This window comes from Dermacentor silvarum, chromosome 9 (assembly GCF_013339745.2).
Source record: "Dermacentor silvarum isolate Dsil-2018 chromosome 9, BIME_Dsil_1.4, whole genome shotgun sequence".
NCBI classification, from domain to species: Eukaryota; Metazoa; Arthropoda; class Arachnida; order Ixodida; family Ixodidae; genus Dermacentor; species Dermacentor silvarum.
Genome location: NC_051162.1, coordinates 69,402,309 through 69,418,791, shown reverse-complemented (window position 1 = coordinate 69,418,791; position 16,483 = coordinate 69,402,309). Strand labels below are relative to the sequence as shown.

General features: G+C 42.5%; 1 protein-coding gene across 1 annotated transcript in view; it reads right to left on the bottom strand.

The window, feature by feature from the left end:
* LOC119464774 (clotting factor B-like) overlaps nt 1-15,756 on the bottom strand; it is a 35,466-nt gene extending 19,710 nt beyond the window's left edge. The window contains exons 1-6 of the mRNA XM_049655748.1: nt 15,534-15,756; nt 14,475-14,502; nt 12,904-12,977; nt 8,051-8,169; nt 7,145-7,283; nt 2,733-2,844 (exon numbers count right to left, since the gene is read on the bottom strand). Of these exons, the coding sequence (XP_049511705.1) occupies nt 2,733-2,844; nt 7,145-7,283; nt 8,051-8,169; nt 12,904-12,977; nt 14,475-14,502; nt 15,534-15,716 (655 nt within the window). The 5' untranslated portion in view covers nt 15,717-15,756. The remainder of the gene's footprint in view (nt 1-2,732; nt 2,845-7,144; nt 7,284-8,050; nt 8,170-12,903; nt 12,978-14,474; nt 14,503-15,533) is intronic.
* Between the last annotated feature and the right edge of the window lie 727 nt (nt 15,757-16,483).

Below are 16,483 nucleotides of genomic sequence, written 5' to 3'. Positions count from 1 at the left end.
GAAGGAATAAACGACTCAGTAATTTAAATTTTTATAATTTGCAGAGGCAACTCGGTAGTCTATTGTACGGAAATTTTACATCTCGGATAGGTATTATTCTCGCTTAAAAACTGGGACAGCGAGAGCTTATTAATTACCATGTGGATGCGAAGTATCCGGTAGCCATAATAATGTTGAAAAATGCGAGGAGGGTACTTTTGTGTAAGCGTCTAGGTTGTTAATCATTTCGTACATGAGTCTGTGAGCTCCTGGTGAAGAGCTTGTCGGTGGTTTTTTCAGTACCTGAAAAGTTAAGCCACCTGTATATGCTCACTGACCCTTTCAGCGTAAAGCCGAGAGGGTGCCAGAAAAGCATCAGAACCCTTTCGAGCCCTGCGCAGAAGGAGTGGTACACAGCATACCACTGACGTGTGGCGGAAAATATATCGGCCAGACGGACCATTCTATAAATTATCGCTTAGGAGAGCACAAACAAGACGTTGCACGGCACTAGACATGGGCACCTGTCCACACATAGCAATGACTCTGCTGTTCATCATTATGTTTGAACTGTGGTATAATCAGCCACCACAAAGATAAATGTACGCTGGAAATTATAGAAGCGATAGCCATACTCATCAAAGGGGCGAAATGTCTCAGCACACCATCGATTGTCCTATCAGAAAAAAATATATTCCTCCTAAATTCGTCAATGCGATAAGAAGCGTGACGTGCTGTTGAGCGATGCATATGAAGACGCGGATTTTCAACAAATATCAGTTGCTAGAGCGCTCCCGTTTGTCTATATATGTGCCTTCCTGTCATCCATGTTTAGAAGGCGCAGCCCCATCCGAGAATGCAATTCCAAATCGCCCAAGAAACAGCACTCTTAATTATTCAACCTATTAGACACGTAAGCAATACGAATGAATAATAGGAGTAATATTTTACCATACGACGGTCCACCAATGAGATTTTTTTGTTTAGCAGCGCCTGGAATGAATTGCAACGAATTATAGATCACCTTAGCCAAGAAAGCATACGAGAAGGTTTGACGATTATTATGCACAAGACTAAGGTATTTTAATGCGAAAGAGTTAAGGGCCCTGTGTCGAAGAAAATCCGGCGTTGGTGTCGGCCTAAGCATCGGCGTCCATGGTATCCGTGGTGGAGAAATTCTTCCCGAAGCACCCCGACCACACAGGCCCTCCTCATGGGGCAGAGGGTTAGTGAACCACAATTGAATTTCTCAAAGTACGACTTAACTGCAACCTACAGACATAATAGCGTCGCATTGCAATTTGAATATACCAGAAAAAAGCCTGATAAGCAGCCAGGGATCTTTGAATGCTATCGCGTTCCAATCTTAAGCGTCCTCCCATTCTGATGGTGTTCTACCGTCTTTTTTATTACCTTGGCAAGAAAACTAGAATTCATAATTGGTACGTCGCTTCTAGAATTTGTGCATGTGTAAGTTTATCTAGGTCACTTACACATAGGGTAATCTACATCTTATCATAAGGAAATTTGCAGAAGCATAAAAAAGGGTTTAGCCGCCGTGGTAGCGTTGTGGCTTTGGCGTTTCGCTCCTCAGATAAGGTGACAAAATCAAATCCCAGCCCAAGGCTCAATTTTAACGGGTGAGAAGTGCAAAAACGCCTGTGTGCCAAGCATTGGGTGCACGTAAAAATAACCCACGTGGTCGAAATTAACCCGAAGTCGCCGACTATGACGTGCTTCATAATCATATCATGGTTTTGACGCGTTGAACCCCAGTATTTACAAAAAAAAAGAATTGGAGCACATATGCCGGCTATTGATTAATTATAACCTGCGACATACCGCTACCCTTGAAAAGAAAATTATGCAGCCGATGCATTCTGTCGGTGCAAACTTACGGCGTAGAAACTTGGAGGTTCAGCAGGAGCGCGAGTGGAAGCTAAAGACCACACAATCAGTGGTGAATAGAAAAGTGTTAGACGTCAAATTAAGAGGTAGCAAGATGACTGCGTTCACTTTGCTGTTCACAGAAAATAATATTTAACATTTCTCGCTACAAGAACAATTTATTAATCAAGAGCAGTTCCTACACATGTGTAAACAAAAGCTATGAGTAAAATAATTTTCTAGTTATTTCTAACCGAACTTTTGGTTCTCTCTGCTTCTTCATATGAGCTGTATTCTAGCTTTGTGAAAAAAGATTTTTTAATCTTTTATCTCACTGTAGCTTTATTGTAATGTCTTTTCATATACCAGATAAGCAATTATATTCTCAAGGCATGCACACACAGAGCTTGTACAGCGGGCCCGGACCGGGCGCATTCATGCAGGCGCCGGTCAGGCTAAGACCTCATGTTGTCACCACGAGCACATGATCGGCTAGGGTTTCAAATAGTGGGCCCTGTTTGAAACATTAGGTTCTCCTCTTGTGGGTAGAAATGTCATCCTATATAGGGCAGGTTTCTGCAGGTTTGGTTTTCTGCATGCCTAGCTAGGTATGGTGGACTAATATGTTCTTCAGACGACGGCGATAGTGAAGGTGTGGACGAGGAAGCTGTGCAATGATAATAGAATAACGTCCTTGACGTCAGGGTAACAGAATGGAAGCACGGACAAGGCAAGCTCCATCTGAAGCCCCTTAAATTATGTCGCAGTAAAATTGGCGAATGTCTTGCAAGAGTGGCATATATGAGGCTCTCTTTTTTAAAACCATAAACGGGATTCAAAAGCCGAAATAAATTTTTGACACTTACTTTTCCTTAATCCCCATTCAGGTACTGCCACTTCGTCATGCGTATGTACCGCTCCTTTTTCGCCAAGGCAGACAGGCTTAACATATTGGTCGAAGCGAAGAGATTCTTCCAGCTGTAAGGAAATAAAATAATTAAAATAACAATAAAAGTGGACTCAAGAAAAGGAAATGAACTCAATTGATTTTGCATTTCTCCGTTTATTTTGACAGGTATATTTCGATTTCGGCAGTTGTATTTGCGCACCACCTACTTTTATTGACGGTGCGGAGTTTAGCTGACGGCTGCTAGAAGAATAGCGTCTACATGCTGAAGCTGAGTAGATGTTATATCTTATGCGCTCTTTATTTTATTATGGTATTCAATAAGATGCACCAAAACATCAACTATCTGCCCAAAGTGCTGCGCAGTAGCTAAAACGCCCGTAAGGAATAATAGCCAATAAACTACTTCTAACAAGAGCCGAAATTAGTCAACGGACATATATGCATCTCTAGGCAGGCGAGCGTAACCAAGCAAAGTGTACATTGTGTATTAGCAAATGCTTTGGAATTTCTCACATATATGAAAAAAATGCATACAGGCAGTATTTTCAACACTACTTTCCCCATAGCAAGACATAGTATAAAAATGACTCGTGCTGGTGAACAAACATCTTCAATTGAAATCGTCAGAACATCGATAACTGTGCCAGACTTCAAGCCTGTCGTCTGAACAGATCACAACTGCTTCAAGACTTGCACAAAGCTTGCGCCACAAACATCTACGCAGCATTTCATTCCTGTTGATTAAGTTATTTGAATAATGCTTGGTGCTATTCATTTCCGACAATGCAACGAGTTCTGTAAATGTCACAACTAAATACAAGCCTGAAAGAGCAGTAGTGCAGCTTCTATATGAGTGTGGGAGAATATGGGGGACGCCGCAGGGTTGCACAGCTGTCCCCCCGGCAGGCGGTCATGACCCATGAAGACATTTCATGCTCATGCATATATGGCGTAAAGCATAAGCAATTTTATGAAACAGGCTGTTTGGCTGGTCTAAAATTGCATCGGTGGCAGGCCCCGGGAATAGCACTCTGATCCATAGTATAGATAAAGGAAACAACCTTTCAGTAAGTCAACACATACTTATTAGGTTTACCACGCATGGTTCAGTTGCGGATGTACGTGTGTGCTTGGTACTCTAGCGCTTAGGAATGACCTGAACAAAGCCACCAGCTTATCGATATTATGTCATAACTATGGGGAATGAAGTGGTGCAATGGCTCTCTGACAATTCTTTGCAAGTTTCCCAAGAAACTATCGTTATGTTTCACCGCAAGTTTGAAGATGGTCGCATGGGAACCAATAGTCTTCCAAGATACCTAAGCAGAGATTTGAGCTTGAATACTGACAAGCTTGGAGCTTGGAGGGTCATTAGTAAAGTAAATTGTGTTAATGCAATTATACAAAACATGTTTGCGGTATGAAGCAAAAATCATGATCACCACGATTGCTGAAAATCTGAGCTAGCAAAAGTTTGCAATTAGCCTTGAAATTCTGTTTTTTGTAGTTGCAAAAGATGAGTGATTAAATTGCTATGTTTTTCAGAAAGATTAAAATGTGCCATGTAAGCATGCCTGCACATACCAGAAAGAAAATAAAAATGTTTGGAATAGAGAGATGTGGCAAATATAAAAGGCACACCCTATTACCAATGGCAAGGCCAAATTATTTTTAGCGATGGCTTTTTCCTCTATGGATGAAATATTTTCCTCATAGCAATTAGCATTTCTTGCATACTTCCGCCATTTCTAGCCATCTATCAATCCATTTATCTATTATCTATCTATCTATCTATCTATCTATCTATCTATCTATCTGCGAAGTGCCAAAACGCCCGTGTGCCTGTGTTGTAGTGCACGTTAAAGAACCCCAGGTGGTCAAAATTATTCCGGAGCCCTCCACTACGACGTGCCTCATAATCAGAACTGGTTTGGGCACGTAAAACCCCCGAAAGAAGAAGAAGAATCTATCTATATATCTATATGTCATCTTACGCCGACCCAGTGTCCCACGTTGACTACCAGCTTGTCCCATGAGGTATGAGCTGGTGGTTGTAATGTCTTCATGATCGTTCGATGGTCTTCATTCCAGCTTGGTGATCTGACTATCGCCATGCCGTCATCGTTACCCTTCTGTGCCGAATTGTCTAATAGCTTTGGCCACTGAGTATGTGCTCGTGGTCGTATGCCATTGCGGTCATTGCCCCGTCGTCACACACTTTGTTATTCGACTCTCGTAATGCCGTAGTCACCACGCCATCGTCGTCATACACACGTCGACGTACTATTGTCCTGGTTCAGTTGCCATATCATCGCCGTCATTGGCGTCGTTATCATAGAATCGTCCTCATATATTGTTTGTCATCCCGTTACGATTCTCGTCATGCCGTCATCATGACGCAGTCGTTTTGCCATCGTCCCCACTTTCGTAACGTCATTCCTTTTGCCGTCATGCCATCGACATGACAAAGCGTTCCTCATCCCATCTACTTCGGGCCTCCTTCATCATTCAACCGTAATAATGCCGCGATCACCCTGCATCATTTGTCATACCGGGGTCGTCATGCCGTCGTGGTCGTTCTACGATATCTTCGTCATTGAGTGGTCGTCAGACAGTCGCGATCATGCATCCGTTGTCACCCCGTCATCTCCATGCCATCCTGATCGTGTCATCACCGTCATTTCGGCTTCGTCATGCGACTTTCCTCCCGCCACTATCGTCATGCATTCATCTTAATACAGGCGCCTTGATACTCTCGTCGTCATGCCATTGTATCTATACAATGTTCGACTGCTGATCTCATTACCATCGACGGTTATAGGGAAATGAGTTCTGCCGTAACTTTTATTTTATTAATTATTAACACATACTGCTGTTTATTTTTTGTGTGTTTTCAAAACATTGTAGGAACAGGTACAAAGTGAAAAATACATTGATTGAAAGTCGAAAACGCACAGCAACCAAATATTGACAACATGAACACTTACGCAAAAATAACGCTAGGTAAGAGAGAAACATCCCAGAATACGTTATAGAATTTAAGTTCAAGGTTGAATACCAGAAAGAAAAATATAACAGCCACGCAGCAACACAGCAATGCCTGCACAAAATTATGACTTGGTAGCTTTTCAACAAATATTGCGCACTAAAGCGTACTGATCACAATGCACAAAAACTTCTAAAAAGAACTAGCGCAGCTTGCACTGGAGGCGCAATGCTAAATAGACAGCAGAGCTCATGGGCACCTTGCTAGTCCTCGCTTTTAGGCTAGGCTAAGCACTACCAAGTCTTCCCCACAATTTTCAGGAATTTACTGATTATTGATCTATTATTGATTAGCTATTCATTGATTATCGATTGGCTGTCGCAAGGTATTGGCCATCTATTGGGCCTAGGCTAAACACTACCGAGTCATCCCCAGCATTTTCAGAAATTTATTATTTATGGATTACCAATTACCTATTCATTGGCTATCAATTGGCTATCGATGGCTGACTAAGAATAAGTAGTTCCAACCATTCTTAGCTAGACTTATCCAGGCTCAGCTTCGCTAGTTCACACGGGCATGTTCCAATGCGCTTGGAACCTTTTTGCACAACCGCCAGGATCGGCCCACACTTTTTGAGGGCGACTAACGGAATAACGCCTGGCGTAAACAGCTCCGCTGGTAATAACATCTCTCTCTACTAAACGCAATGGCTAACGCATCTAAATGACTAAGCCTGTGCGCCAGGACTCTAATTAGGGAAGGTTTCGTGGGGCCACTTTAGTTAAATACGAATGTCAACGCTCATTTTCATGAGTTGAATAGCTCTTCCCCTAAGCCTCACTCTATCTATGGTATTGTATAGAAATATTTGCATTGCAAGGAGCAGGCAATCTGTTTTATAGGTTGCTTTTTTGCTTCACATGAGGACCAACGAATTTGTTCAAGAAAGCTGTAGTCGAGTACCTCATGCGTGCTTTCCACACGTTACACTTAGTTATCTTGCATAGGTGCACGCGTTCTTGGTTTTATCAAACTTGATTTTATTTACCATAGATAAATTATACAATCTCGATCCTTTTCTTAGTTCTCAAGTAATCAAAGCTTGCACGCAATAGTCCACAATTATAACAATACCCTATCGTTGGGTAAATTATTCAGCGCAAGCTTTTCATCGAAGCGTAATTTAGGATCCTCTGTAGTGAGGACCATTTGCGAAATGTATTTGAGCACAATAAATCATGCCTATGCAAAGCACAGGTGTACTGGTAAATGCAAAATTGCAAATATACGTTCATATATTATCGAGTTTTTAAAATAGGTCACTATAAACGGATCCCGCGTCTATATTTAAACGTGCCGCCTAAGAGATAGTATCTTACCCTGAGCAAGGCAATGTCATTAGACCAATAAACGCTGTCATTGTCGGGATGGTAGAAAACGTCTTTAGCTGCTACATACGGACCTCTTTCCACCACTGTAGTGTTGTAGTATACTTTTACTAGGGTCGGAGTACATTTCCTGGAATGAGATAACCAGAAATATGTCGCTTTAGTCACATCCTTACATAAGTACAAATACACATGATGTGTTCGCCTTTGAAATGTTTTAAGTGCGATAGATTCCCTTTGCCTACCCCTACACACTTGGGCCTATCTATCGGGCCTTGATACTACCGCTAGGTAGGCCGCGCGTGTCTAGGATGCTACGAGACACACACTGAGTGTCACAAAAGTTACAATGGGCCCAACGAATGTACCATTCAGAAGAAGCGAAAGTAAAACAGAAAGCGACTGCATTGAGGTGTCAGAACGTCCTTGCTATTGCGCTTAAAATTCTTGAAGACAGGGCACGGCGGCTGCAACAATAGCGAGAGAGCGCCAATGAGTCACGCAAGAAACAGCTCAACAACGGGACTGAAGGTTGTATAAAGTGGTGTGCGCGTCGCTGTGTAAAATGCTCTCACGTAGACGTAGACAATAATTGTAGATGAGTACTGCCTAAAATTTATTATAAAATTTATCTTCCATTTCTTGCAAGCTAATGTTTAGTTATATGGGCCTCCCTCGCCAGAAAACCACAAAGGTTATGATGCGCTAATACAGTTACAAAGTGGTACTTTCGTGTTACCTTGGGATTATCACATTAGCTGTTTTGTGGGACGGTGAAAAACATGCCGGCAAGCAACACGTAACATTACGTGCATAGAAACAAAGCTGCAGAAAGACGTGCTGCAGAAAGATCTGCAGCGAAATCCCCCAAGTTATGGGTGCTCAAGGGTCACTTACCCATTCGTGAGGCAATGAGCTGATGTGAGTACAAATCTGGGTGAAATGATGCTGCCCGCACACTCAAAAGGTCCTTGCGTTTGATACTGCCTCGGATCGAAGTGAGATAGTATGTACACCTGAACGAATGTGAGGCCACGAAATACACTTTAGATTCCAGCTACTAAAGACAATGCATTAAGACAACATGAAGACAAAGAAAGTTGTGCGTAATACATGCCTATATGTACCCCAAACGTCTGCACAATAAGACATTTTGAACTGAAGGTATAACTACATAGCCGGAATACGGTAAGCTGAATGTATAAAACACATGGTACATCTCTACTGAAATGTTCCGCGTGCTCCTTATAATATATGTATGCTTTGCGCTCAATTCCTCCGGAAATTACAGCTAATTTATACCAAAATTTCACACAGTTACACGCCTCTAGAACAAACGGGACTACGACGAAATAACCTGTGCAAACAAAGATCCCATGTGTCCCGGCGAGTGGCTATCTTTCTTATGTATTCTGAACGCCTCTAGAGCGGAGACCACTACAACGAATTTGCTTCTACAACAAAGATATTGAAGCGTCCTCGAGAGATAATGTGTTTCTTTTCAACGTATTCACCTATTGGTGCCGCCATTGCCCGCCGCAGCCACCACTCAGCTGCGATCAACGTCAGAACTTGCTTGAAGAGCGTGCCAATCATGACCAGTATTTTAGTCCTGCTGCTCAGATTCTAGAATAGCTCAACTCAACTCATACAGCTCCTTGTGCCACACAGCAGCTGAGGAATTTGTTGAGGTTGATTACGTCATTAGTCGCTCGGAACTGACGACTAACTATGAGACCCGCCACGGTGGCTCAGTCACCTAAGGCGCTCGGCTGCTGAGCATGAGGTTGCGGGATCGAATCCCGGCCATGGCGGCCGCATTGCGACGGAGGCGAAATGCAAATACGCCCGTGTGCTTGCGTTGTAGTGCACGTTAAAGAACCCCAGGTGGTCAAAAATAGTCCGGAGCCCACTACTACGGCGTGCCTCATAATCAGAGCTGCTTCTGGCACGTAAGACCCCAGCAAGAAGAACAACACTAACTATAGGGTCGAAACCAACAAGGACAGGAAGGAGGCGAAGGTCGACAAGGCAACATTGCTCAAGAGCCTGAAAACGAGCAATTTTTTTTCCACGACATGCTGGCAATGGCGGCATGCCGCAATCTGCAGCTGTACTTGCATCGCTCCCGGGTTTTGACGCGAAGCATGCGTGAACCTCAATGACCTACGATCGGCTACACTCGCGCATTTTGTCGTAAGAAGTAAGCAGAGGATAACTAAGACTTCTTTCACTAATAATTTCGTGAATATGAAAATTAATGTGTTTTTTTGTTTTTTTTGGTTACGTGCTTAGCCTGCTCTACGGGGAGCGATACGGCCTGATCTTCACAACGAAGTGACCTGCATAACGAACGATGTCAGAGGTCCTGAGGGCTTCGTTTTAAAGGCGTTCGACTGTGGATTCCTGGAAGAATTCTGCATAAAGCATACGGAATAATTAAAATATCACACATAACTTTCAGCAGAGTGATTGTTTCATCAGATGTGACACAAACGGGCATGTGAAACACTTGTGGCGCTTTTCACGCCTTAAGCGAGCCGCTACTCTTGTAGGAAGAAATCTTCAGCTGCTGCATGCTGGCACCACATTCTTGAGACACTTCTTTTTGGGGCATACTCAGTGGCACCTGAACAATTTTTGAGACTTGGGAAACAATGAAAATATGAATTGTGATGATTCCTGCAGAAACAGTAGTGCATGAATTTAATCTGTAGAGGTCTACAGTGGTCTGCCACAGCTAATAAGTGGCTATCGCATATCTGCTGATGAGCTAGAGAGTTTCAGGTTTGATTGGAGTGCAAGCACGTTCGCACACTATAATGTCGGTGCATGTAACCAACACCGTGAGGGTATAACAATCTTGACGCTCCAGCGACCGTTTTACTGAGGGAAACATTGTGACCCTGTAAAAAAGGGGAATAATCTCTTTCTGATTTAATAAAGAAATCTGCTGTATTTTTTTAACGTTACTGCATGCGGGTGTTTCTCAAAATTTGTTTCATATTTCTGAAATCCTTCAGGTAGTATACGAGGGTTTATTCGCCAGGTGCATTTTCCCAAGTTAACGTATCACGTGATGCCTTGATGCAGAAAGGATGTTCTTCATCCACCGTCAAGGCCGTGAGTTGTGGTCCTGGCTAACACTCCGAAGGTGGACTCTACTACACATACATAAATACCAAAAAGATTTGTCAAGAAGATTCGACGGAAGTTCAACTGGTAAGAGCATGGAACGCGTAATGCAAATACGGGTTTTGTAACCCAGTGGCGGCGAGTTTCTTTCCCATCTTTCAGTTTCTTTTATTCATATTTTCTACATTATAAATAAAAAAGTACTTACTTCTTTTATTTTCCCTGTTATCATTGTCTGATGTCTTCACCTGAACACTTGGTGTATGACATACCTCTTCATTGTATTTCTGCTTCTAAAACATTTACCATGGTGTTTATTCTATGCGTGTGTTTGTTATGCACAAGTGCATCATAAAGCTTTCCGCAAAACACCAAATTTTGTACGATAGCTAATCGATGCTATTCATTGAATGCAGAAGCTGAAAGTGACATTTTTTTAAAATTCTGCCGCACTTTTATATTGTTGCTTTCAGTGAATGAGCGCAATCCTATGAATGAGCGAATTGCTATGCGTGAATGGGAAATTCGTGAACGTTTCACCATTTCACTTCGGATAGGTCAGCAATCCAAACCTTGCAAATGTGTCTAATGTCAGTGAGAGGTGGTCACCCTACATTCCTTCCTTCTCTGCACCTTCACTTCGTTGTTCTTCTATCCTCCAGATATTTTCTCCAATAGTATTAGGCTCGCAATCACTACACAGGATCGAAAGCAAATTTCCTTGAAAATAAGTATTGCGCATGCGTCATTCGATGCCTCCTTTCTGTTAAGCGAGTTCTTATGACACCACCAGCTTAGAGGCATATAATGAACACATTTGTATCTACTGGATATATATTGCAGCAAATGGCAATTTAAGAATAACAGCACTCCTAATAAACAGCAATGTTGAAATCTACACAGAATGCGTAAATAATAGAGCAGTCAAAAATGAGGGCCCACCTACCAAGCTGCTGCTTCGTGGAACTTTATTGTTGCGGTGAAAAAATGCGACCGTTACATGTCGCTAAGGGTTGTAAAAGAGGCATTCCTATGGTGCAGCAGAAAAACTAATTCTTTTAGTTCAATCCACGCACCAGAACCGTTCATAAAGTTCGTAACCTTTTCATGGAGGAACAATGATTAAACGACGAGACTTGGGTGATTGTTTAATCCGAGCCTGCACTCACGGTAACCTCCTAGGATCTTCGTTCAATAGTTATCCAACGGCAAACAGGCACTATAGCGTCCACTGGCGCATGAATTTCTCCTTCCCCATAATCGGCCCATTTGTTCTTTTTTGCCGTGGCTTCTTACATTACCCCTATATTCGCCTGCGCCATTTCACAAATATTGTAAGTTGGATCAAATTCACCGTATAGTGCCAATAGCTCGGCATTATTTTTTTTTTCATTAGGGTCCTTTCAAGTGCAGCAAGCGAATCAGTGTGACTGCTTAAACCTACATTTGTGAGTGACGATGCGATTTCAGTTTTGCTGTCTTACGTGTGCTCTACGGTACTATAGAGAAAAAATACACCTGTAGTAGTTTCCACTAGAACACCAAGGTCATGCGCTCGCTTTGATTTATCTATTGTACGCCTGTTCAAGATGTACAGTACCGATAACACGAACTTTCTGAACGCCCCTCGAATGGTATACCATTTCTGTCTCCTCTCAGTTGTTTGCCTCATCTGTATCAATATACCATGCGCGGAAACTTTCTGAAATGGCACTTTCTTTGTAGCAACTTAGGAAGCGGTTTCAAGGTGCTATATGTAGGGCGATTTCTTGCCGGAGTGTGTGCGAATGAATTAGATAACTGAGTGCTCGACAACACATGCGGGAATACACATGTCTGAAATTTTAAAAATAATTAGGCCCGAACATTATGGATTGATCTTTCATGGCGAGCTTGGCACTGGAAAAATTTGACGCTTCGGCACGACGCCGATTGTTTTCCGGTTTCGGTTACATGGAGTGAAAAAAAAAGGCGGACGACGACGCGCGTTTCGCGCATCCAAGGTCACTTGTAACGTTGGCCGCGTCGTTACCAGCGCTCGTTACTCGATGAATGCGTTTTTCTTTGATGAAGAACAACGGAAAAAGTCTTCGATAATTTCAAGTTGATTGCCAAGCAATCCGAAACATAGTTTCGTGCGTGCGTTTCCGAAAGAAAAAGGAAAACCTGCGGTGACTCACAAGCGGCTGGCGGAAGTCAAAGTGACATTGCTCCTTGCTACGCCTGATGAGCACGCCTCGCGCGTTTGCCAACCCTGGCGGGCAATTTTGCCGGGGGGATTTCTTTTTTTTTTCTTTTGCCAAGCCAGGTCACTGGCGGGCTTCAAAGTTTCTGACGCCAAGCGTTGAGCATTCACCACAGGACGAAGTTCACTCCCTGGACACTGGTTTTGCGCTTGATGTAACCCGGCGTTAGGAAGTAGTAATTTGTTGCCCCTGACTGAACAAATTCACCTTTTATTAGTGAACTGACATTTCTCACGTTAACTTTTAAAAGAAATATACATATGTAATACGGCTTTACAAAGTTCTAGTTCATTATTTTTGTCCTGCACCTGTGAGCCTTAGTGTACATTTTGGCTATGTAGCACACTAGACAAGCAATAATACTCCCACCATCCAGGGTTGATAAAACCTATCCAGGTTCATCCCAGGCGACTCCCTCTCTCTCTGGTCGAACTGGCCGCAACCTGAAATAATGCAGTGTGTGACATCGTGAAAAATGGGGGAAAATGAATGAAGAGTGATGTTTTCCCGCTCATGTCAACAGCTTATTTTGCTCTGATTGTATGTTCCAAACTTCTGACCACAATTTTCTACGCAATGCTGTAAGAGGCCCGATTCAACCAAGGTCAAAGGCTTTTATAACTAGCTCGTTGGGGTCTCAGAAATCATTCGTTATATTAGGCATTTCGTTGTAAAGTTCCCGCACCGTCCAGCTCACTGTAGAGCAGGGATGGAATTATTCGTTCTTGATACAGGTCATTTCGTTGAAGAGTATAAGCGTAGTTGTAGATGCCTTCAGCTGTAAACTCTGTAGAAAACAGGTCGTAAGCTAGTAATTACATCTGGGCAACACACCGCGTGATACAAAACATAATAATTCTAAGCGAGTTCAATCGCCATATCAGTGAGACATCCAGATTATAGGACGGTCATATTAGGCCGCTGTCTCAGCCGTCTCAGGATGCCGCTACATTTTTTTTCTGCGCAGTATACTTCGGGAAAGAGATACCATATAAATTATATTGATATAAACGGTGCCATTGGTTACGTGAACAAATTACGTATTTAACCAGAAATCCAGTGGTTCATAAAGCAAAATACTCAACACTGCGGTGCAGATATAGCGTATGAAACGCTACATTTAACCACAAGGTAATGTTTCGGTGAAAATCTCTTTCATAGAAACAAGACTGGATATTAGGTAATTTTGGACATCCCAGGTCGCAGTTGCGTAATTCTACGAAGCTAGGCTGGTAATGATGCTCTCTTTTGCGTACAAAGAACAAAAATTAAAAGTGTGCACTCCGACAGTACAATTGGCATTCTCACTTTCATGACTGCAGCTTCTGGAACTGCACAATAGATACCCCGACCCACAGGAGACGCCGAAGATTACCAAAGGTCTATTTGCACTGGTGCATGAAAAATTCATTTTTTGTTGCTGTTTGTGTAGAATAGCGATGCTTACCAATGCTGAAAGCTTAATAATTAGACAGAATATTTATTATGTATAATGCTTCTCGAACAGTAGGCTCCACAGGAACCATAACTTGATGCCTGGCGGCTTTAATGTATAGCAGTAGCGAAGCATGAACGAGTGCGAACAAGAATGAAGAGAATACCGACATTCAAACACAGCAAATATTGTTGCTTTGAATTCGATCCCTCAGGATATTTCCCTCCTGATATTCCAAACAACACCGAACATTGCGCTAAACTCGTTGCTTCAGCAGCTGACAAAATATAATGTCCATTGAGCTTACTGGTATGCCTGGCAGGGTCATTTTTGCATCACCGACACACACGGCAGCATATTTCGAGGAACTGGCTGTACCATCCCCCCCCCTCCCGAGAACCGAAATTAAGGGCACATTTTACAGATCTTTTAGTTCGCCATTACACTTGTTTGTGTTTCCTATGTTTGGTTGCGTTTTTTAAATATAATTGCCAGATTACCTTACCTTTGCCATTGATGGTATCGGCGGAAACCTGCATTTCATGGAACAAAACTGGATATATAACGACAGCATTCACACCGTTCCAAACGCCGCCACCGAACATAATTACAACAAGACTGTGTTAGCTAAAAAAAACATTGAACAAGTAGTCTCTTCTGGTCTCCATGTCATAATTTTTGCGCTTTCTTGTTCCGCCCGAAATTTATACCAACTCGACAGCTCTCAGTTTTAGCAAGTTTCATCGTTAGAGCATCGTGGCAGATGATTTGATGCAATACACAGCCGTGTGTACGTCTGCCTTGATACAGAACATCAAAATGTTCAAAGCCCCAAGCACATCCGCACAAACAGACACTTCATTTTGTGATTTTGAAACGTGAAGCACTAGTTTGCATGATACATATTGCTGACTTTGTAAAGGAATTTTTAGAACGGCACAAACTGTCTTCATTGCCTGGAGATGTACAGTGCTCAACCCAACAGGGCCACGATATTGTAGCCATGCCTACCGCTCGATTGTATGCCACTCTTATCCTCTACCGTTCAGGGCCAGCTGATGGCTTTGATAACGCGGATGGGGCATCGCTCTCACCATTGACAAAGCGTGAAAAGTGCGAAACGGAATCTCATCGCAGAAGGAATCACTACGAAATCGTGGTCCTGGTCGCTGAATAAACAAAGCACATAAGACGATTCGAAGAGTACCCTGACTTAAAAGACCTTCTAAAGAATATAAACAAGCATAGTCACGGTACTTCTAAACGTACACGTCAAATACTTGCCTCGTAAAAGTAGCGTTAAAAGTTGTAGAACCTATCCCAGGAGATTTCTGCAGCCTCCATGGCGTGTTTTTTTACTGTGCAGTAAAGTAGCAGACCTAGACGACATAAACAAACCCAATAATGCCTAAGCGGTCCATAAACTACGTTTGCGTTTACTTGGTCCGTTCACAACTGCTTCGGCAGTAAATTAGCACGAATGAAGTACGGCTAATAAAAGCTCTTTCTGTTTTTGCAAAGTTAGAGAATGAAAACAACGTGAGATATGTGATTGAATACTTACCGAGTAAATTAGGTAGCTGGAAATAAAAGCAGCATTACCGAGCATCAAGAAACGTCCCCTCACAGAAATTGCACAACTGGAACATAGCCGATCCCAAGCACTACTGCCAAATGAATTTTTCGTAGGACGCCGGGGAACGCTTGGTGCACCCTTAAAACGAACTGCTGCATTCAAACCGTTCATAGTGCGCGGAAGATGTGCCGCTGGAGCAGCCTAGCGCAGCGCCTAAAGCGTGTTCATTCACGCTTGCGCGAAGACGATAGAATGTGGACCACCTGGTTTGGGAATCGTTATATCGCTGCCATTGTCACGACTTGTTCGAGTTATTTACGACAAACGCTGTTCATACCGAGGAAGCGATAATTTAAATGTGACGTGCCTTTCGTAACGACAGCCGGTGTGAAGCTATAAAGAGACAGTCAATGCAAAAGTAATTAGCATGTTCCACTTTGATGAAACTTTTCATGCCACTCAAGTTTCTTTCTGATATTTTTTCCCCAGAATTTTACTTCAATGCCTTTTTTATGACGGGAAAGTATAAAAAGTACATTTACAACAAAAACAACATTTCAAGTATTCAGGTAGCACTCTCGTAAACGGCTGCCATCGGTGATTCAAGTTATTGAAGAGGTATTCGAATACAACAGGTATAACATTGCTCGCGTTCAAATGTAGTAAAATTGGAAATAACTCCTTTTTTTCGCAACAGTCCACTTAACTTCCTAAATGGTTATTTGTCGCTTAATTTTTTTAACTGGGTGAAGCGTTACGTTTACTGATTTTATAACCTGAATTGGTTTAAACTTTCACTCTCGGAAACACAACAGAGTTTCTGTTGACAATTATTTCGGAATAGAATAGTTGGCAATGTTGAAGGAACGTGTGCAGCACAATAAAACTGTGTTTCATTTGATTTATTTCGCTTCATTTATTTACTCTCAGTGCCGTTG